A 24,252-nucleotide genomic window follows, 5' to 3' on the forward strand; every position below is an offset into this window, starting at 1 on the left:
AGCCTTTGGCAGGGTGGTGCAATCCCGCCCCCCGCTGCCCCGACACCAATCTGTTAATTGTAGCACATGTTCCACTGTGGGGACCAGATTTTTAAACTTCAGCCCGGAGTATTTGATGTTTTATTGGTCTTCAAAGTGGAGAAAGCAACCAGGCTCAGTCCGTTTCACGTTACCTGCACTGCGATGGGGTGGCCATCTGCGGACCGGCTGCTGGGATCCATCTTTGATTTAGGGGTCTGAAATGGAGGCATCGTGTGGCCTCAACACAGAGGGCAGGACAGGCCAGCATATGGACACGTCTGGGTCTGCCACACAAACCGAGGAGCATCTACAGAGCAGTTCAGACGCACATAGACACACACTGATGCCTGCCACCTTACATAACCTCTGGCACAGCAAACACATCACATTAGTTTCTGACACCTTGACTAACCGATTTGTAGGTTAAAAATATAATGAATTCAAAATGACTGAAAAGGGCTTGATCTTGATTTGAAACAGCGATTAATGTTGAGTAATAGTTCTTTCCAAATTCAAGGAATTGGGTTTCTGGACTGGATTAATGTTAATGTGAAAGGAAAATTAAGACAATATTCTATTACAAACTAAATGAAACTGAGCTTTTGAAAACATTACTATTCCATAATTAATCTAATCTAGCAACAAAAACTAGCTAGTTCAAACAGCATAATATGACAAAAAAAAGTATTTGATGGTTTAACAGAAAAATATTGCTCTACACTGCATATTCATTGTGCAATTTTTAGTGATATAATATTCTACATTGAAATAATTACATATTTAATCTAATTTTCCATTTGAGCCCTAAAATATTGGGGAAATCATTTTAAATTGTGCTATTTTATTTGTAAAAAAAATAGTTTATAGCTAGGTTCAGTGGGAAAGAAAAATAACCAAAAAGGGTACAAATTAAGGCTAGAATGCTGGAGGAAAACACTTATCTGTTGGAATTCCACACATTTTCAAGTGCACGACAAAAACCTCCCATCTCTCCGCTGCTCGTCTGAGAACACAGTGGGCAGTGTGCTGAGAAAAGGCTGTACTTCACTCCGGAAAGAGACAAGCTTCTTCTGGGAGCCGAACAGGAGTGAACAGAAGACATCCACAACCAGGCATCTCAGGACAGCTCCCACGAACTTTCATTCAATTTGAGAGTGCTATTTGTGAGCAGTTGCAATCACTTCTGTCATTAGGTTATAAAATGATAAAGGCATGAATCAACCAGACACAAAATAACATTTAAGGACATTTTACAAATGGCACCAGGGAATTGAGCCAACAGTGGCTATAATATTAGATTTAAATTATTAAAAAACATGTATGGTGCTTTAAAAATTCAATAAAGCAACAAATACAGCAATACAATTTTACTTAGAAAAGATAGAGATTGGAGACAGATATTAAAACAAAGCAGATTCTGACTGCTGTATATCGAGGGTGGACCCATCACTGTGTCTGGCTTGGTCTTGAAGGATCTAAGGGCCTCTGACTCCATCACCAGTCCTGAAAAGCTGCACCATGCATTTGACAATTTTTGAGAACACTTTATATTGTGAGATAAATGACCTTTCTAGCCATTTCCTGTACCCCTGGTTTTGTTCATGGAACTCATCTTCAATTCCTTCAATGATCCATTTTATTAATCAGGTTGTCAAAGATAATCCAAATCTGACACTCTCCCTGAAAATTGAAATCGCTCAGACTCTCGTCATGTAGTCAGTTGACTGCTCAACATCTAGGACCAATCTTGTTTGGCCTGCAGTACATATTGTCTTGTACTTCTATACTTAATTATATGGTGTCCAAAACTGGAAAATACACTGCAAATGTGGTCTGTCTAAAACACTGAAAGCCTATGTTTTGTGACGGTAAAATAGTATTTTCTGTTTAGATTGGATAGATCTGATTTCGTTTTTGCATGAAGAGCTGCATCCCAAAACAATGTAACTGTCACAAAATGTACTGTTGGCTTGACCAGTCAGACATACTCACATTTCTATGCAGTTGATTCCTTTATTGTATAGAGGGAACAGAAAATAGAAAATGAGAGGAAAAACAATTGCACAAGTAGATACTGTAGGAAGTATTGTAAGTATTGAAAAACACCCATAATATTCACAGCATCCATCATGTCATCGGATTAAATCTATTGGAGAACAGTAGAGGTACATCTTCAAAGATGCAGAAGATGATTTGTCTTAAAGAGACACAGGAAACTGCATCCATTTGCTTAAGTAAGCATTGTTTTGTTTTGTGGGATAGTGAACATAAGCACTGAGTGTATCCTCTTCTGGCAAACTCTGGTCAAATTAATGATTGGAAGAAATAGTCAATGGCACATAAGTTTAATTAGTCAAAGAAAGATTGATGTTTTGATTTGATTTGGTTTAATGTTCCAGCTGTGTCCCGAAAATAAATCAGCCTTTAGGGCATTTATCACTGGCCTGTACAGTACATCATCTGTGTTTCCTAGAAACCTGCATGGAGGGATATTAGATTCATTATGAAAGCTTGGGCTCTAAGCTCTATATATTGCCTTTAAAAGTCTGAAGGTCAAAGCATGCATTACAAATGAAGGAAACATACATGGAAAGCATGCCGAAACATGTCATATGTAAAAGAAAATCACTTTCCAAATCTTGGTTTATACACTGCCACCCTGTGGCTGTAGTTCAAAAATACATACAATAAGACGAATAACTCCTCTATTACTCTGTTACTCCACAGGTCTACTCATTAATTAAAAAAATTAATTAATTAATCAATATACCTAAAATTCTTTCTTATCAGTACATTTATTCTGCTGCGATGGCTTCTGTGGAATTTTATAAGAGACAACGTATCTGTAAAATATCTCACATAATTAATAGTATCAGCTGCAGTAGATGGACATAGAACTTGGAGTAGAGATATGATGGCCTCTGTATTAGAACACGGTGAAGTGCAATTTTTACTTGAGGTTCTTGACACTACTGATATAGTGCAGTATTTACATCTATCTGTTGTACATTGTGCAGCAGTAAGACACCCCTGCTGGGGCCGTGCAGCATGCTCCAGATGTGGAGTCAAACACCTGTGCTCCTACAGAGCATCCGCAGAAACAGCCTAACCAAGCACAAATGAATGCTGAAAGCTGAGAACAAGGGTGGCAAATAAGGAGGATAAAAGCACAGGGCTGGGTGTGATACATTTTTGGATGAATTGTTGATTCTGAGCTATAGGCTCGCTGTTGTTTCATGTTGCCACATCACCAGCGCCATACCAAACACGCTCTGACCTTTACAACACTGCCAGACCCCTCCTCCGCTCAGTGGAAGAAAACTATGTTGCCCTGCATGACAGAGGCCTGCTGTGAAGCACCGTTAATTTGCTGAGCTACCAGGTGTCTAGTTTATGAAGGACCCGTGAGTCCGGTTCAAACCATAAGTGACTATGTTACTTTCTGTCTTGGCCTCGCAGTTATGTTTCATTATGCTGACGCAGTGCTGAGCCCAGCACCTATTAAGGATGAATTCGTAATGCTTTATATTACATGTTAGTTTATGTTATGTCACAAATTGTTTTACATAATATATAAGTCATCATTGATACAGCTAGATATTTACAAAAGTACTTCAGCAAAAAGACCCTCCAAGTGAACATCACAACTCTCAGGTCCAGAGATATTGGGTATTTAATGGGCTTCACGATTGGTCATGGTCATTATTTATGGTTCTATAAAAAGTAATAACTCTAAAAAGTATAAATACAAAATATTTTATAGCAGGTAATCAAATGGTGTATGGGCTTCAGATACAGCAACTGAGAGTTCTAACATCACATTATTGTCCTGGCATATGGCAGATGCTCTTATGTAGAGTGATGGGAGAGACCATTTACAGACCATCTATAGACTAGAGGATATTCAAGCGCAATGGCCTCAATTTAGTCATGCTAAGGCTGCACGTAAGGGTCAGATGTGTTTACACTAGGTACATAAGTCTATACAATGTGACATTTGGCTCTCTTAGCTGTTTCAAGGGGTTTTCCCTCATTACAGCTCGTCAAGCTTTTACACTGCCATTACTGACTATGTGAACTTTTATATCTTTAGTGCCTTCTTGGCAGCCTGAAGTGATAAATACCATGGTTAGCAGGTTATGCACTAGACCTGATAGAAAGATATTGTTTTTATCTGTGGCACTTTCAACAGCGCTAATCCCCAACCTATCCCCTAAGGTCACTGACTGGATTTCCTTCAGTGAAACACTGCAGTGCTAAGCAATAGAGTTATCTCTACTATACAATCTCAGAGTACCTGTTCTGGCTCCTTGTTTCTAGGTATGTAGCATTCTCAGGACTATGCTGTTGTAAAGAGTATGAACTGCAGGGTTTCACTCCGTAGTTTGTGCTTCAGCCACTCTCTCTGAGGTATGGCGACATTGTGACCCAGACTTAGTGACATCTGTCACTGCTGACAAGACATATGTCTCTAATAGTCTGGAGTGAAGGAGTAAGAGCTCCCTGAATGAACTCTATAGCAGGAGCCCCTGATGTTCACTTCAGCTAAAAACCTGCTACAGTCAGTTGCACTCAGAGGAATGGGGGATTGGTGCTTTTTAGACAAGGGCAGCAGTCAAAAATAGAGCATGTACTCAGTCCATTTGCTATGGTTTCAAAAGCCCTGCACACAAACAAAACTGAGAGTAATGACAGGAATGGGGATGATCTTGGATTTTTAGCACTGTCAGAGAGTATCTCTGGTACCTCATACACACACACTTGCAGGTACCTCCCCTTTTTTGTCGCTCCACCCCTTAGCCTGAATGTTTCCTCAGGCACAGTTTCCCTAAATGGGACCTCTGTAGCTGCATGGCTGTGGTCCGGGAGACTGGAGCTGTCCGCATATCCACCAGTGCTTTTCCATCCCTGCCCTATTTTGTGGGGCTGGAGCAATCACAGACACAGAGGGCCATTCTGGTCTCCATTTACTTTTCCAGCAGAAGGAGAAAGTGTTAGCGAATCACAGATTAGATTTGAGACCGCAGGACTGTAGTTCTGCTTGGTGGTGTGTCTGTCAGCCATGTCATGCTGCAACTTGTTCTGTGCCAGTAGCATTAGCACTACTTGTGAGGTGAAGTCAAGGACAAAAAATATTTTTAAAGTTTGAGGTTAGCATGCATGAGCTGTGGCAGGAAGGAGAGAAAAGGATCTGGAAGTGGGCTGGCAGTGATGCCCTGGCAGAACACATTTGCAACTGGGTGGAAGAAGGGAGGTGGTTTCAGATGGGTAGTGGTGTTGGTGGACAATAGGTTTGAAGCAAAAGTTTGTGGTATTACAGACATGCACTTATAAGTACAACAAACTGAAAAAACATGGTCAGAACATAGCAGAAATGGCATTAGAATATCACTGAAGAATGTACCATTACAATAATTTCCTGAAACAGCAAATAGCATCAGATCATGTATTAAGCATGTTGGCTCTGTGTAGTATTACTGTGGAGGTCTCTAATATACAACCATCCAAACAGGAATGTAATTCAGGTCCTACCAACCCCTTCTTGACAGTAGTCAATCCTGCTAACAAAACATCTATTTCTGTCTAGAATAATAATAGTCATCCGCCCCAAGCATGAAAACTCTAGGGTACACAGGAATTTGCACATGCATGTGTGGTCTTGGGTGATGGCCTCTGGTATATCACACTTCTCAATGACATTGCCATTGTCAATAGTGTCCAAGGACCGGGAAAAGGACAATGCTGCCAGCCAACACGATGATCACTTGTAATAGCAACATTATAATGGCTTGAGGCACAGTGTCATTTTTCATCAAGAAAAAAGGCTGAAATACAAAGATGACACAACTAGAATTGAGCCTGCTGAAATAAGATGTAAACCAGTGATAGTCAAATCTGGCCCTCAAAGTCAGTAGTACTGCCGGTTTTCTCTTCTGCCTGGTAGACCATAATGCAATAATGTCACTTATTGGACAGAGATTACACTCTCTTGGTACAGCAGGTTTAAATCTGGTTAGAGGGGAGGAATGAAAACCATCAGCAGTACTGGCCCTGAGGGAGAGATTTTGAGTATCCCTGATGTAAGCTAATGTTTTAGCATGATCCGGCAAATCCTTATGAAATGAATGATTGATGCTCGTCATTACCTCAGAGATTAATATCCTAGCTTTGATGTTCACTTCAAAGAATATGCATAACTGCCTTCATGTTCCCTATGGTCTAAGAGTTGAAATAATGGAATGTAAAACATTTGATACACAGGAAAGTTACAACAACAGCAGTCAGTTTGACCATACATGACATTGCTGTTTGAACAGTTCTCAGGGTCAAAAATGACCCTTACCTTAGTTTGACAGCAGTGAAAACACTCTAAATTAATTTTTTTGGCATTACATTTGATTACATTTGCTGGAGTGACCCCACCATTAGAGAAAGTTCAACACCCATTTTAACATTTTTTTAAAAGTGGTACACCATCAGGATACAAAGATTGTCTTATTTGTCTTTTTTATCTTGCAGTTATGAAATCAGAAGTTAAGAATCACACATCTATTGCAGCAAAAAATAAAAAATCTATTGTGATAGTAAAAATGAGTGGTGTAGACAGAAGAAATACAATTTCTCTGGACTGTGAAGTAGGAAAACAGTTATTCACGATTTATTGATGAGTGACAGGTTGTTTCTACATGAATTAAGAGACTTTATCACAAGGGATCAGGGGAGGATGGGTCATTTTTGACCCTGTGGCATTGGTTGCGCTGGCCCATCGAATGCTACGTCTTTGGAATGCAGGACATTTCAACATCAGCACTGTACACTAACTCACTTGCGTTCTGATAAAATACCTATTTTTGCCATAATATGCCAACTCAGAATAATAACACAATGAACATGTCATTCATAATTGTATTATGACACTTGTGACAGAAGTAGGAAAATACAGTGAGATTAGTGGGATCGGGATGAAATAAGATGCTTTGCGTTCTAATTATTTTTGTGATACAGGCTAATAATATGACAAATTGCAAGAACAATTTTTGTTTTAATTTACACATGTTGAGCAAGCCCTGAGATCGATTGGCGGCCTGTCTAGGGTGTATTCCTGCCTCTCACCCAATGCATGCTGGGATAGGCTCCAGCACCCCCCACGACCCTGCTCATTATAAGCGGGTATAGATAATGGATGGATGGATGGATATTGAGCAAGCTAGCTAGTGCATGACATCTCATTTTCAACTTTTCATTTAAATTGCTCATTCTTTGAATCTCACAATGCTACCAATGGCTGTGTAAATATGATCAATAGATGACACAAATGTCATTGAAAGATGATTGTCTCAAAGAAACAAGGAGTAATTATTTTGTGTTTTAAGTCTGGACCATTGGCAGTTGCAATCTTTTAAAAAAAAAAAAAAAAACCTTGGAATATCTACATGTATAGAATGCAGTTAACGTGACCACTGCTACGGAGATGGACAGCATAAATAATACAAAGACAACACAAGGGTTAATAGAGATAGGGAGATCAAATGGACTTTAAGACTAAGGTCCTCAGCCTTGCTGAATATCAAACCTGCCACACAGGCCATGGTCTGTCTCCCTAAAGTGCTCTTATGTAATGACAGTGACAGACCAAAAGTCTTGTGCCAATTACAGTCCAGCAGAGATCTGCAGTTATGCTTGACAATTTTAGATATCAGAATCTAGTCAACCACTAAATCTATCACGTGAAAAAATCTACTGGGACTCCAAAGCCAGCGTATCATAATAGACCCATGGCATCACAAGAGCAATTGTGTCAGAGGTCATTATTGCCTATCAGCAGTACAGATGAAAAATTTGAAGTGGTGGGTTTGTAGTGGTCACTCCAGGTTAAATTGGCTGGTTTATAGCTACAAAAATGTTATGCAAACAGGGAGTGATATGAGGCAGAGCCTTGACGTCAAAGTTGCATTTCATTAATCTCTATAATTTTGGTTTATATTCAAATCGTGTGTTGTCTGGCTGAAATGCAGATGGCCTATCAAGAAATAATGCAGCGCAAATGTTTCTTTTCAGGGTCCAACCTAAAGCCATTTTCTTTGTTTTGGAAAAAGCTGCGTTCTTGATGTTGAGAGTTGTTGCAATGACATGGAATGTTTATACCAAAAGCACGACAGACCAAACTAACATTTTTAAGGCACAGACTAGCAGAGACGACACAAGCGAATGAAACCATTTTTGGATTCGGAGATTGGTGGGGTGCTGGGTGATGTCATCACCCAAACATGCAACGTTTATATCTAATAAATCATAGTGGCACAAATAAAACTTTTTACAGCACAAATCGGCACAAATGTAGCACGAACGAATTAGACCATTTTGGAGCAATTTGCAGATGGTTGGAGGGCTGTGATGTCACAGCCCAAAAATGTAATTTATCTAAAATCATAGCATCAAAACGACACCTTTTATGGCACAAACAAATGAGACCATTTTGGAGCAATTCGGAGATGATTGGTGTGCTGGGAAATGCCATTCCCAAAAAATATGTTTAAATAAAAAAAGCCATAGCAGCACTGATGTTTTCCTTTAATACAAGCAAATCTGTATGAATCAAATAAATTTAAACACTCTTTTGCTTGCAACTCCACAATCAGACCATATTTAGCTTTTCACCACATTTTTCTCCACTGATAGTTACCAAAGTCTGCTTCCTTTTGCTTGACCAGAAAAAGTGATTGACAGTCTGACATTCATTGGTAAATGGCCATTTTTCATTGGCTGTCAGCAGCGATCAACTCAATCCCAGTGGAAATTCCCAGACTAACTGGAAATGGAATTGCAGCTTTGTGCGTGTAATTAGCTTGGCACCATACACACAAAATCCCATGTAAAATCCCATCAAACCTCTGCATACTGACAGTATGCATACGGTGAGTTATTAATTTTATATCAGTTAGCATACAGTGTGGTTAAGGCCTGTTGGGTGGTACAGGCTTTGAGGGTCTCTACCTGGTCTGATCACGTCATTTGTAGTTATTTGCACTGTATGCCATGTCTATGGGGTTTTTGTGTTGCCCGTGATGCAGACCCCTAAAATATGCAGTGTCATTTGTGACACTGTCCTGACAAACTGAATTATCATTCTTTATAATTTAAAGTTCTCTAGGGAAAGCAAGTCAGATAAGTGTCAGAACTAAATAGGAACACATGCACTCTTTGATTCAGAACACTTTGACAACACAGCATCACAAGTATTATTTTAATATCAATCCTACCCTAGAACTATGTACAGCAACTAGCAACAGCATCCATCTCCGGTATTTCCAAGATGTATATATTTTGCTAAGATGCACGCATAACTTGCATGGGTGACCTTCACACAAAATGTTAAGTTAAACCATAATGAATGTGCTCTTCCACAATTACATACATTTTTAGTCTTTCAAAAACCACAAAATATGACTTTCACATTATCTTCACACCTGTAAATCACTCATCAGAAAGACTGGAACATCCAATTATCTCTAAGCCTATTCTAGCATTGCAACGCACTTCAGCTCAGAAGAGCAGGCATGCATGCCCTCCAGTGTGTTTGGCTGGCTGCCAATTTCCTACTAGCTCATGTTAGTGTAACAGGGAGCTGATTGACCATAGATCCTAATAAGTGATCAGGCAGAGACACCCTGCACAACTAAACCATCCTTCCTTGGGCTGCTTGATGAACCATAACAATTTTGAGCACACTAACATCAGCAATGCAGCCTACTGGCGTTCTTTTCATCTTCTCTTTGACTGTACCTAATGCAGGAGGTCCTCTTCAGAGGTCATATGGAATTCTTCTGGGGAAATATTTAACTACTTTTGGGAGTTCGTTTGACAGCCAATCAGCAGCAAGGCCATGACGCTTTCATAAGGTCAGATCACGTGCTTTTGGTCAGTCACATGGTAGCAGCAAGGCTGTGCTTCCGATTGGCTGTCATATCAACACTCAATAGGAGTGCTCCCCAAAAAGAGTGAGTGTTCCCCACAAATAACAGCAGGTATCATTATATATATATATTTTTTTTTTTTTTAATTATCATAATGGTCTACTGCCGAGCCGCACCCTCGCTCCACTCGTGTGCCACCCCCACCATTAGGGTATGGGATGATATTATATGAGATCTAAGTCATGAAACCAGTGCAGAAATAACACATTTATCCAAAGAGAAGGCAACTGACAAATAAAGACATGTTTTTATTTATACGGATGCGCTTTTAAAAGCTAGCACATCACACTGTGACTTTAATGAAAAATAGTTTACTTTACAATTAAAACAAACATCTGGCAATGTTTCATTTTGAATCAATCTCAATATGAACTACAAAAAAAGGAGGGAAAGAAACAACGACTAGTCATCATACCCATACAGGTGTGGTCCGCCATGAAGAAGATTCTCCATGTGGAAGCAAGGTAAGCTCATTATTTTACAATATAAAACAGTGTTGGCTCTACTCATGGGGACACAGTACGGTAGGAGGTACACACGATCTGGTGAGAGGCTCAGGTGTCTTCTGGTTCAATTTTCTTTTTTTTTTTTAACGAACATTCTGGCAGGTAAGAAACGGAGACTCCGGATAACTGCATGCGCACGAGATTTCTGTGACAGTATGAAATAAGTCAGTGCAATTTGAATTGTAACCAGTGGCACTGCAGGAACATCAGGGTATGAAATTACCCACTACGCCCACTGTTATAGAGCGGACTGATTTCGTACGCTACTTTTGAAGGAGGACTTGTCAGTGCTTGCTCTTCTTTGACTTCTTGTGAGACCGGTGTGGAGACCTGGACTTTGACCTAGATTTCTTGCTCGATTTCTTGGGTGTCCTTGACCGCGACCTCCGGGATCGCTTCGGTGTCCTTGGTGGCGAGGGTGACCTAAGAATGAAGTGAAACATCAGTCAGTCCTTAGGTACTGCTCTAACACTCTGAACACAGTGCATAAGGTAAGTGCTAAAACACTACAAACATAGTGCATAAGGTAAGTGCTCTAACACTATGAACACAGTGCATAAGGCAAGTGGCTCCAACACTATGAACACATTGCATAAGGCAAGTGCTCCAACACCACAAACACAGTGCATAAGGCAAGTGCTCCAACACTACAAACACAGAGTGTACAGGTGGGAACTCAAACTCTATGACCTGTGGCTCACACAGGCGCGTGCAGTACCTTTTAGAGGACTTCTTTCCGCTGATCCGGGGAGAGTCCTTGTGGGAAGACCGGCCTCGGGAGCTGTCTTTCGTGTAGGAGCGGTCGGAACGTTCGGAACGTTCGGAGCGCTCGGAGCGCGGGGAAGGGGACCGCCCCCGTCGCCCGCTACTCCGGGCGGGGCTGGGAGAGCCACTGTGCCGCCGCTTCCTGGCAACCACAGCGGGAGACACACACCTGTCACAGGTGGCCCAATTGAATATACACACACATACACGCAGTGAATATACACAGAACAGTCACCCTCCTGTGCCCACCCAACCCACTCAATGTGCTACTTCAGTCCTTTGCAAATACCACAGAAAATAATGAGCACAACTTAAGGTCAAACTTGTGTTCTGATTTACATTCCAGCTTGAATTCAACGGCTTGATGAAAACAGATAGTCAAACACAGGTCAAATTAAAATTATAAGTTAAAAATGTACCACACAAAATAAGTGTTGCATTTCCATACTGTATCGCCTTTGGTTTAAGTCCAATTGGATGTTGAAAGGCTTTGGGTCTTACCAAGTTAATATAAATCAACTAATGTGGAAATAAATGAAGGTTGAGCCTAATTCCAGCAGTGTTTTACTAACCAAAGCACAGTTTGCTCACCTGTCTTTTCTGGTCGGTGTGGAATCTTCCTTTTCCTTTTCTTTTGAACGCACCTCTGTTTTTTCTTTGTCTTTTTTCTCTTTGTCTTTTTCCCTTTCCATTTTCTCCTTTTCTTTTTCCTGCAAAACAAACACCACAAACACTCAGCACAAGAAGCCGCAGTTACGCAATCACGTCACTGGTCCAGGAAAATGCAGTGGTCCAAGCTATTTTTCCTTCCTCTGAAAAAGTAATGGAATTTTAACTTTAGAAAGGCCATTCAAAAGGTCAGTTTAGTAATATCAACAAATATCTACGGGCTTGGTAGACCTACATGCTGTCTGGATTATGGTGTGATTACAGACAATTTAAATGCCATTAGGGTAACTTGAGAATGTGATTTTTAAAACAACCAAGAGATCAGCGCCCCCTTGTGTTGACATTCAGCCAGCACAATCCCAACTGAGTGGAAATTTGCTTTGAATCCAATTAGATGCCCCAAGCTCTGCTTGCTGCTCAGAAAACCAGTACTCTGCAGGCCTAGCTTAGTGACGATCAGAGATCTGATGGAACCAATGGTTTAAGACGACTGCTTTAAGTTCAAGGCAACTTAAAAATGTTGCTGTGAATTGAGGGAGAACCTCCTTACTTTCTGTAAGAGTTTGTCTCGGTAGTGTTGGATTTGCTCCTGAATGCTCTGTCCAGCCTTTTTGGGTCGTTTCCCCGACTCCAGTTCATCTTGAAACTTCATAACTTTCACCTGAGAACAAAAAGGAGGAGAACCAGTGAATAGGCAGGTGAGGCAGTGCGCTGGGGACAGAAGGTTCGGGCGTGTGGATAGCTAACGCTCTGACCTCTATTTCCCGTAGTTTTGTGCGCTTCTCCTCGTTCATTCCAGAATGCTTTGCCGTTTTGGAATCCGATGCGTCTTCCTTCACGGGGTTGGAGTATGACTGCTGCTCTTCGGACTGAGAACTCTTGGTGTCGTTTTCGTCTTCGCTCTCCTCTTCCTCCCTTTGGAAACATGATTTCAATCACGTTGAGCATTTTTTCACTGAGAGTTGACAGTTTACACACTATCAAATAACTGAGCAGATCATACTACAGACAGATTACACTAATCATCACACTAATTATAATTCTATATAACAAACTCAAGTCTCACTGTTCATCTGCTCTTAAGAGAAGATAACTGGTCCAGGGATCACTCTTGCTCAATGCTCCCAAAACCTGTTGTTATGAAACTGGACTGGCTATCCAATGTGTCTGTTCTTAAGGCCCTCTTACTATTGACAGGACCTTTAATGTGGAGGAAAGTGGCAGCTCAGAAACAAGATTGCCTATACTGAATGACACATTTTCACACATGCTGTCATTATAGTTTAAAGCTGAAAGCATCAGTTCTGGCAGGCATGTGCTAAACAGTCTTTGCGAGAATGTGCTCAGAACAGCACTGCAGTATGCTGAAGTATTGTGACAAGAACAGTCACTTACTTCTTTTGTTCCACCAGCTCTGGCTGTTCAAAGATCTCCCACTTCGATGTAGTGACAGCTGAGGGAGAAAAATACGAACATAAATGAATACTAATCAATTAACAGAATAAAAATATCCCTTAATTAAAAACACATAATGAATGGAAATTTCCTACATTTGGTTCAAAGTGATGGTTTCTCACCTTGTGCTTCCAGCTCAGCCTCGTCCACTGCTTCCCATTTGGAAGGTGCTACTTTAAATGTTGGCTCTTTCTGCCCAGAATGATCCACTGAAACAGACACAAGAGACTCTATTAATTTTGCATGGCTCATCTCTCCAGACCTAGCGCCTGGAAACATGACATCATACGGCCAATCCAATTCCACTGTATAAGAACCCGATCACCACTAAACCCGCATTCAAGCTTCAGCATGTTAACCTTTACTAAATGCCCACAACAACATGTGGAAATGCCATAGAAAACCACCTAAACACTAAACAGTCTAAAATACTATTCGGTTGACATGATGCAAATAAGAAAGATTTACAGAGTAGAATTCCAACTGAGAAAAGGACTAAATAAAACCAAAAAAAAATGCACATATTCTCAAAGTCACTGCAGGCAGTGTAGAATGCTGAAGTCCAGAGAGACCAAAAGACGCCCCTTGAAGAAGCCAGATACTTACATGGCACCCCGTCCAAATCGTCCTCCACAGCCTTTATGGGAACCCCGTCCAGGTCGTCGAGTGGGGCTCCATCAATGAGTGGGGCGCCATCGATGGGCGCTCCGTCGATGGGCGCAGCGTCGATGGGCAACCCGTCGATGGGCAACCCGTCCACATCTTCCAAAGGGGCCCCGTCCAGCTCTTCGGCAATGGGGGCCCCATCGAGGTCTACTTCGGGAACGGCCTGCTGATCACAGACATGGGCGTAGGCCTGATGATCATAGAGGTCTAGGCCTTCCCCAGCCACACTAATGTAATGCAAACAGTTGGCGCATACAGGTGTCCCTGCTCTGAGAGGTGAGGACTTGTCCTTTTCTTACCTCTACAATGGCTGCAGGGGCCTCCTTTTCTACATTCAGGTTGACCAGGCCCAGGAAGATGTTCTGTAGCTTAATCAGGAAGGGGTCAGGGTACACCGTCCAGTCCTCCCATGCTCGGAAGCACGACATCACTCTTTGCTGTGATGGTTGGGATAAAAGTCACATTTTTTTAATCGGGAGGAAAAAAAAACATTCATCTAATTGCACTTGCAGAAGTCCACTTCTTTTACTAAAACTATCCACAGGAGAGGAGTGCATATTTGCCTTCTGTTAAAGGGATTATTTACTTTCAATCACTGCAATCATAGCAGTCCTGTAAACTTAGCATTATAAGCTGTTTTGGAGTCACTTCACATGTATTTTCTTGCCCTAGACCACAAACCAAATGCCCCCATACTAGCCATTATAAAGCCTGAATCTAAAGCTATACACCCCAAAACTAAAATTACACTTTTAAAAACTAAAATGTGAACCATCCATTGAAAAACAATATCTCCATGCTGTCTAAATACTGTCTGTAAAAAAATGACCTTTATGTACATCAGTCCAAAACTTCAGTTCAGTCTGACAGAATTCTAAACACAAATATCACTGCAAAACTATGGGAAAATACCTTGTAATTTTCAGACTGAAGGTGTCCTTGTATTGTCCTGTATGTGGCGTGCAGGTCTGAAAATATCTGGCAAAGCTTGGTTTCAAAACTGTAGGGTAAACATTAAAAATAAAATTATATTAAGGGCATAGACGGTTGCTTCCACATGCTCTCTAAAGTTTATTAAATTGGTAGACTGATGTTAAAGTCAATTATACTCTTTTCAGAACAGGCGGTCCACGCCAATTACTTCCAGTATGAATTATACATTCACAAGAAAAAGAAATCAATGCACTTTCGGTCCATGCACTACTTAAAATGCTTCTACTAAATTTTCTCCTTGCAACTTTCAAGATTAGTTTGCTCATAATATAAAGCCTTTTCATTGTTTATGGGACTAATCTAGCACTACAGCCCTCACCAGTAATACACAAAAACAAACAATGAATCAAGACTTAGAGCATACTTACTATTTCCGGTAATAAGAGGCATTGGTCACTTTAGCAGAGGAGTTGTACAGCACATCTGATACCAGATATAACCGTGCAATCTAGGGAAAGGAAAGAAACATTACATTCAAAACAAACCAAGATGCTGCTTCATCAATACATTTCTTTTTGAGAGGAGCGTGCGGTACAGAGAATAATCCGTTTTTGAGATTCAGGCACATACATTAAGACTTCATGACATTGTGATAATTTACCCATCTCGCCAGGTGGAGGGCTGCCTGATTATTCATCAAGCTCGAGTGTTTAGGTTAAAGCCCTTGACAGCCTGCCAGACAACGCTCACCCAAAGGCATAATCAAGCGATGACAGAGGTTTCATGAATCCAAAACATTAGTGAAGCTACCATGTTTTAAAAATGACTGGCAAACCTAAACATTGTTCACATAAATTATCGACTACCAGAGCAGTTCATGAAGTCCTCCATTTCCTATGAATGGTACAACCCCCTGTCCCGTGGTCCCCATGTCTAACCTTTTTGGGCAGAGGGGTCTTGAGTATGGACAGAGACTCAGCGATGCACTCCACAATCTCCTCAGCAGCCTCGGCGTGGCTCAGGCAGAAGATCATGGCCTCCGCAATGTCGCCCTTCCTGGGAGTGAGGCCCCGCAGCATCTCCTCCAGCTTGTCTCGCTCACTGTAGGGAGAGTCAGCCGATCACAGAGCAGATCAGACAGAAATAATCAATCGCAGGAATGCCAGAGCTGACGTTCATCGACGACACCTCAGTGAGAATGGCCCGCCTGATTTTCAGCTACTCAACGGCGCTCAACCCATCCCTCGATTTTGAGGATACAGAAAAATACATAATGCTAAACATTACAAATAAAAATACTCTAGCATCCATCTTATGGTAACTGGATGCACACGCTGACACACGCTGCTTGCTGTGACGATCGTAAAAGATCCAGTGGACGGGAAGGAAACGCACTCTTCTTTTAAGCAGCCTTTTTTGCCAGCCTCCTCCTCTTCCTCGTCCTCTTCGTCGTCGTACGTGCCGTGCAGGTACGGGTTGAGGGGGGGCGGCCGCCACAAGGACCCGTTCTTGAACATGCGGAACTCTTCCGTGCGCCACTTCGTGGGAGCCTCGCCCTGCGGAAGAACGTTCAGACGTGAGAGGCGATGCGGGTGGCGTTCGGAGCGCCATGCCCGTCGCTGAGGGAGGAGTCGCTGACCTGCAGGATGGAGTACAGTTTCCATCGGTAGTACACGTGAGCCGGGCTCTGATTCTCAAACAGAAACCTGTGGTTTTAGAAAGACAGGAATGAGAGAAATGAAAATGTGTGCGGGGCATACGACAGTAGCTGTGCTAAAACAACAACCAATGATAACGTCTGGAGACACGCCTGCAGCGAGAGAAGGCACACAAACGCACGCACCTGTACATGGGGTTGCTGATCTCTCGGTTCATGATCATGGCTTCAAACATGGGGCCCTCACGCACCACAAACTCGATCATTCGATGTATCAGAGAGAGCAAATTCCTATAAGAAAAACACAGTTAAAGCGAAACAGATTCAGAATGGTCGCCCTTCTCCAAATGCACAGCCCTTCTGCAATCTATGTCCTTACTATTTTTAAGTGTTGTAGCCACCTTTCACGTTAGCCTCTCTCACAACAAAATGTTTCAATTCAGAGGCTTATAGAACTAGGGTAGCTTAAATGCTTAAGCTATATACTTGTATGGATGAATGGGAGACCAGCTATATGATATGTATTTCAGATCTTCAAAATACCCCAAGGACTGCACTAAATACTACAACTAAAAAACTGCAAGCCACATTTTAGAAACTGGCTTAAATGATTTGTCTTATCACCCGCATATCAAATACCAAACCAGCTTTTATTGATATCTAGTCAATTTTAAAAAAGCAAAAACTGCATGGTCTATGACCAGAAATGCTACTTATAAATGTTATTCTATAATTTAAATTTGAGATAATCTGAAATTAACACACCAAAATACACACATCAAAAACTTTAAGCTGGTACTTAAACTTTAGCCTTTTCTTACATTTAGGAAAACGTTAAAAAATAAAAATATTTAAAAATCTCACTAAGTCTAAATGCTGAGAACCAAAGCATAATAGGACAATAGGTATATGTTTTCATTTAAACAAAGCCTTTCTCTTGTGGTGGTTGCAGCTTTCTAAAAGGTGGCTACAACATTGTGGAGCATCTACAGTCAACATGGCAGTGAACAAATGCGAATACCAAGAGGGAGAAAGAATAAACTCTGTTAAGAGCTACAGTGATATCTAAGGATATTTCAGAAAGGGCAAGGGGTGCAGGCTGCATACTGTAAATTAGCCTAAAGTGGCCAACAAAACAATAAAGGATGCCTTTCATTTACAACAACAATCACATTTACTTGTAATTGGAGCCGATCGTACCAATGTCAGGTAAAATTCAGTATACTTTCCCAATCCATCCCATGATGCTTTGCGGGTCCCTCGCTGCCGCTGACAGTTCAACTTGTGCTGCTCACCAAGGCCAATGTCAAAGGTCGCATAGACTATGGGGATTGGAATTCTCGGCACGGGGAGTTTGGCTGTACCCGTGCGTGGCTGACAGAGGCCAGGGGGTGTGCAGTTGGGGTGAGCAATAGTCACACAACAGACCCTGACTTCAGTAATGCTAAAGTCTCCATTAGTATTAAAATGGATGGACAGATAAAACTACTGGATAGAAACTACTGGCTACTCTGCTCTACTAAACTATTTGTCACAGACATGGCGCATGCAACTTCAGATGAAGAACATGAATGTGACATGGCACATGATTGAATAAAAGTAGTTCCATTAAAACATTGTCTCTAACTCCAGTTATTATTCAGTATACAAGACAGCAAACTGATGGTACAACATAACTGAAATGTTGTTACAACCATCTGTAGCTATACGTATAGATAGCTACATTTTATAACCAGCTGCATAGTTATACTATATCCATAGTTTACATGCGTGTGCAGTTTCGTTACATTACTGTAAAGGAAACGCAGTTTAAAATTAACATATTTAGCGTATTTAACAGTTACTGACAAATTCCATTATCATCTGTATTGCTACAGTCCAACTGCTACATTCACTGCTCACGTTTGCATACTAAGCTGTTTAATGACATCGGGATGACAGAAGCATATAGGGCTTTCAGGTTTCTTCATCAACCATTGCTCACCCAAACTAACCAACCTCCAATAGCATGCAATGGCCAATTGATTCAAACTTTAACAAAATTATTATGGGATGTTTTTCTACAAATTTGCACCAATTTAAAAAAGAAAAACATGTACCTTTCTGTTGGGATAACCACTTTGACTATGGCTTGCGACAGAGTCTGTATATGAAGTCACATCAGATAATAAACATAGAATATGTGAGTATTGTTAACAAGCAACAAGCAAAATATAAAAAAATGCATTGAAAACTGCATAACATGTATATTGCTGTCAGCTTTAAAATGACATACAAAGAAAATATTGTGTCTAAACCCTATGCTTAATTTAGTAGTAAATAGATTTTACTACAACTGTGATAACTGAAGTAGTTTATTTTTCACTTAAAACAACCCCATCTCAATTTACAGCACGTCTTAACATAAAAAGCTTACTTAAATTTATATCAACGGCGCTACAAAATGATCTACTTAACTTATGATTAATGATATGCTCAAGTCACAAACTGCATAAATAGTTAACACAACACAGTATTCTTACTGCTTTATGTCAAACATGTTAAACTATGTGAAACTATCACAAATTTGTGATATCAATCAGTTATTCAGTTTCTAGAATACGAAAATGTAATATTCAGTCCTATCTTGGCAATAACACCCTGAGACTTACCATCACAATACAGCCAACCCTTTATTCTACATACAACAGTTATCCTGTGCTGAACTTGGTGCCAATCTTTTATACATTATTTTCAAAACCAGTAATTTTCACAGCTGTTTGTTCAAGTGTTTTGTGTCAAGATAAATGTTTGAAGTGCAGAACCGAGGAATAATGATGGAAAACCGAACCAAGAAACTGACTTTACCTAAAAACACTAATTTTACGTAAATATTCCATAAGAAAAACACAAGGCTCTAAAGGCAAATAGGTCTGTATCCATCCCAGCATTCCTGCATCTAGGGTCACACTAAATGATCTGTGCATGGCACAATGAATTACCTTGTCGAACTCCTCCTTGTTTTTGGGAGGGGGAAGCAGGGTCGCGTTGGGGTTCTTCAATCTCTCCCGGGGCTGAGAGTTGAAGGGGAGCCCGGATGGTGGCGGTGGGAGGGTGTGCTCCATCATAGAGGGTGGAATGTATATGGGGTGGGGAGGGATTGGAACGCCTTTACCCCACCCGAGCTTCATCTCAAAATTCATGATCGTCTTTCCTGGAATAATAATTTCATACAAAGGGTTTATTTAAAATCCCAAAACAACATTATTCAAAGAATTCAGGAGTCTGAAGGGCTGATCTGTATTGTGAGTTGCTCTACATAAGACCATCTGCTAAATTAATCCATCATAATTTAATATGCGGTGCATTTTTCTCCCCTTTGGTTTTACCTTGTCCAATGTCTGTTTTTTCTCTTTAGTGTAATGTCTGTATTGTAGATTATTTAAAAGCATTTGTATCTTTCTCTTTTAAGCTCTGCACACCCCAATTCCAATTCAGTTTCTACTGAATATGGCAAACAAACCTGAACTGAAGTTTTTGCATGTGTGAATACTATATTGATACTGTATGTTGGTATGCGCAGTATCTGAATCAACAAAAGCAGCTTCTGAGCTACTCAGCTGGCAGTTGGCAGAAAAATAAACCCAGAAAAGCCGACCCATAAATCCTGCCCGGTTAGGTTCTCGTAACATGCAACAGGACAGAGGCCCTTACCATTTAAATGCTTCAGCGCTCGCTCCGCATCTCTCCTGGTCATGAAAGCGACAAAGCCGCAGTTTCTCTCCCTGGCCCGCTCCTCATCCGTCCTGGGCCACATGATCTTCACGCTGGCCAAGGGGCCATAGCGGCCAAACTCCTGACAAAGCATCTCTTCGTTCATCTGGTAAACGACAACCAACGAGATGGGAGATTAAGATTGCATTTAAGACCTCGAAGGGTGGAAACGGCAAAGCCACCCACATGCTGATGCCTGAATCAACCTCATCAAATTTACGTTTACGTACGTTAATTCCCGGCAAAAAAAAAAACTTGGCGTTTCTCGTTACCTGGGGATTTATGTTGCCGAGATACAAGTTAGTGGTCGAGGGGTCTCCAACATCGTGAGAGCCCGGCGCGGATTCATCCAGAACTGCAAAACAGAGGAGCCAGGTGACCGTCTCATCCTCCACAATCTCTGCACTCTCGCAGCTACTTGAAGTAATGAGCATGCCACAATATAAAGTCAAATTACCACTGGACGGACGGTTTCTTCGTGAAGAACCATCCGCTAAAAGAAGCAGAAAATCTGTGTAAATTTTGTTTCACAATAAGTAGGGCGAGGTTTGCTACGGGCACTGAGGGGCGGTTGACCAACAGAAAGCAAGGGGCTCCGCTTAACGGGCTAGAGGAGGCTAGGCTAACAGACGTTAAGGCGCGACGGCTAACTCACAGGAGCGTCTTCCATCCATGCCAGAGAGGGGCTCAAATCTGCTGACACGACCTTTAGTCTTGTGTCTTTCATCTCGCTCTTCTTGTATCCTAGAGAATGTGCCATGAAAACAAGAAAAGAGAATCATCTCTAAGACACCTTCATACTACCTCAAGACTAAATAATGGTGATGACATTTCAGTTCATGTCTACATACTGCTGATTTCAATTATGAACAGTAAGTGTCACATTGTGACAGCGGGTTCAGCTGTTTTCAGCAATGAATGACCAAGGGTGACGCCATACATACTGTTTCAGTTCTTCTTTAAAGAGCTCCAAGTTACTCTTCTTTTTCTCCTTTTCACCAGTCTTTTTAACTGTCTATAAAAAAATTCAGCAATAGTTTAGAGCACACAGGTAAATCCACTCGACAAACACAAAGATAAGCACAAAATAAATAATAAAAAACACTTACATGCCGCTTATCTATTGGTAAAAACTGTGGGGGGGTTTCCAAAGGCAAAAAGCTTTTGGCTTCAAAGCGAGACTTGGGTTTGTACAGCTTCCCTTTCTTCTCATCAGAAGCAGACTCCTCTGCAGGCAAGGAAAATATTCAAAGATGAAGAACACTGTTCCATTCCATTTTGACATGCCATTGTTATCAAATCCAGCCAGTGTTTAACATATGATGTGCATGCTGCTCGTTTACCCTTTGCTGCATTGGCAAAACCTCCTCTGACAAAAGCTTTGACTTTGCCCTCCCCTCCCTCAAAGGCGGCCAAGAATTCTTCATAGATCTCTGCAGCAGCTCGTTCGTCCTCCTATTGGGAAAATGGGACAGAAACAACTGTAATTATATAGTAAATAAATCACCTGGCTCGTATGACATGGTCACTCCTCACCTTGCATCCAGACATAAACTTGCAGTTCAAGCCTTCACTTGGAAGATCCGATTTTAAATCCAGCACAGAAGTATTACAAAACTTTGCAGTCTGCATTTGTCATGCAGGTTTGCTGCATCAAAACTATTCAAAATGTAATGTAAATTGCACCAAAATGTCTTACCTTCTTTTTTATTTCATCCTGTTCCTTTTTGCTGAGGGTTCTCTTTGCTACAGCCATTTTGCCAATGGTGAAGGACTTCAGTTTGCTCTCCAGAAGTGCCTGAATCACATGTTAAAACCATATTGACTTAAAGCAGCACTGTATCCTCCGTATGCACGTTCTTATGAGGACAACATAATGATAAGCTTATGACTTGTATTAGACTACTGCTTCCATAATGCACGGGCCCATGGGTGCAATTAAAGATTACACGAGTACAAAAAGCTCAGAACATTGCAGGTTCTCCCAATGATCTGTCAATAGTTAACTAAAAATCTAGCTAAGTGAGTTCGGCGCATGACACAAAACATAATTTCTGATCGCGGTAATCTATTGGGCTAAAACAAAAGTACAAAAACGAATGAGCACGATCACGAAAGATTCTCTCGGGATCGTGGTTTGTGTTCACCCAACCTATACAAGCAACTCCACCGCCATGATTTGGAGAAGTGGGTGAGTTTACGGCAACCCTAAAATTGTTGCCGATTTGTTTGTAAATGGCCAGCGACAATATGTCCAAGATATTTTTACGTTTTTAAAAACGTAAAAATAAATTAGTCGCATATCGCTTTCGCAAAACGAACCTCAGGCAGTCAAACGCAACAGCATTTTGCAGCTAGTTTTGCTATATTTGACTAAAATGAAAACAAACCATTTAAGATATATAACACGGACAAATTAAACACTCCACTACACTCCAAAACATTTGTATTCTGAAGGTGCATTGCGAAACGTCGCATCCAATGGGTTTGGTAATGCAAAGCAAGAAACTTACGCTAACGTACCGCAAAGTACCCTTTCATTTTCACAAGCAAACCTTGATACCGCTAGCTAATATAAGCGAATCAAAGTCAAACGATTAACACGAATAGTTAGCCAGGATACCAGGTAGAATGCGTGATCAAAAGGTATTCACATGATTAAAATGTATTACTTGTTTCAATCTACGTAGCCAGCTGTGGCGCCAATCCAGCCATCCCAGTAATTGTCGATAAGATTTAACCTAGCATATCAATTAAGCAGACCATGTTGGCCAGAATACGAGCTGGCAAACACAAGTAATTTTATTTAGAGTGAAATGAGTATCTACATGGCTTTAGCTGCCAAGATGGCCATATCTGCCGTTTGTATCCCAGGAAGCTAGTGTTCACGAGCTTGCTAAAATGATCGGTCCTTGCAATTGTGGCTTAGTAGTACCTTACGGTGGTCATAGCTAGTATACATCGTGTACCATTTTATGAACGAATCAGTTCAGAAAATATAGTAATAGTCTGCATAATAAATAACTAGCTATGAAATCCTAACCCCGGCCTATATCACAATGATAGCTAGCAAACTAGCCAAATAGCCAGCTACTGCTAGCCAGTCGGAGTGTTAGCATGTCTCTACACGGCTACACAATGCTCTACTTTTCCCGGTAGCTCGCGCGTGATCATACGCAGACTAAATACACAAAAACCAATATCGAGATTGATTATAGTAATATTTATATACTGTTTATAATACTTGGTTTCGCGTCCTTCAACTGTAATTATAGTGTTTAAATTGTATATTCATTCACCTTTGCGCTGGCTTTCTGTGCCCCACCAGGTGTTTTGTCCGCCATCTTGCCTCTGGGTTCAGTGATGTAATCGATTGCCGATTTCTGGATTCCCCACAAAGCAGCCGGCAAGTAGAACGGATATGGCAAGCCGTTGAAGGCAAAATAAAACGCCCTTGGTGGCATTTTGAAACTCGATTAACGACCGTTACGTTTCATATGAAAAGCAGATTGAACACATGCATTATGTAGGCTTAATGAAATATACACATTTTAATAAATATTTTTCAAGACTTATGCACCAAAACAACCATTGTTTCAGAAACTGCTGCACATAATACAATTTATGATAACAAAAATGGACCGATGAGGTTTTCTTTGCTTGCTAAATCACCTTGGATTTCTACATTAAATTCAATGGGCAGTAAGCTCTTCTGGTGTTTCCTGCAACAGAGACAGAACTGATGGTATGAATGGTTAAATTGTACACAGATCATTCTGATTGGGTGTGGTGGATAGATAGGATGAAGCTATAGCCTTTAGTTTCTGGTAGGCAGATACAAATATGTTGAATT

At 41.0% G+C, this 24,252-nt stretch overlaps 1 protein-coding gene across 5 annotated transcripts; it reads right to left on the minus strand.

Moving 5' to 3' along the window:
• Positions 1-10,223: 10,223 nt before the first annotated feature.
• LOC118225264 (U2 snRNP-associated SURP motif-containing protein-like) lies at positions 10,224-23,822 on the minus strand. Of its 5 annotated transcripts, none has more exons than XM_035413432.1 (26): positions 23,699-23,822; positions 22,099-22,197; positions 21,743-21,854; positions 21,509-21,627; positions 21,344-21,414; positions 21,055-21,143; positions 20,857-20,892; positions 20,672-20,754; positions 20,340-20,505; positions 19,628-19,839; positions 18,746-18,789; positions 16,833-16,937; positions 16,629-16,695; positions 16,385-16,545; positions 15,928-16,090; positions 15,418-15,497; positions 14,969-15,056; positions 14,356-14,493; positions 13,997-14,219; positions 13,513-13,599; positions 13,331-13,388; positions 12,691-12,850; positions 12,486-12,596; positions 11,858-11,976; positions 11,220-11,408; positions 10,224-10,924 (listed from the first exon to the last, which is right to left on the minus strand). In XM_035413432.1, the coding sequence occupies exons 1-26, from the start codon at positions 23,741-23,743 to the stop codon at positions 10,786-10,788; spliced, it is 2,964 nt and encodes a 987-aa protein (XP_035269323.1). In that variant the 5' UTR covers positions 23,744-23,822; the 3' UTR covers positions 10,224-10,785. The 5 variants fall into 5 exon arrangements, with proteins under 5 accessions (XP_035269323.1, XP_035269319.1, XP_035269320.1 ...); XM_035413428.1 differs by having other exon boundaries at positions 11,220-11,435; XM_035413429.1 differs by having other exon boundaries at positions 13,997-14,222.
• Between the last annotated feature and the right edge of the window lie 430 nt (positions 23,823-24,252).

This window comes from Anguilla anguilla, chromosome 4 (genome assembly GCF_013347855.1).
Source record: "Anguilla anguilla isolate fAngAng1 chromosome 4, fAngAng1.pri, whole genome shotgun sequence".
NCBI lineage: Eukaryota > Metazoa > Chordata > Actinopteri > Anguilliformes > Anguillidae > Anguilla > Anguilla anguilla.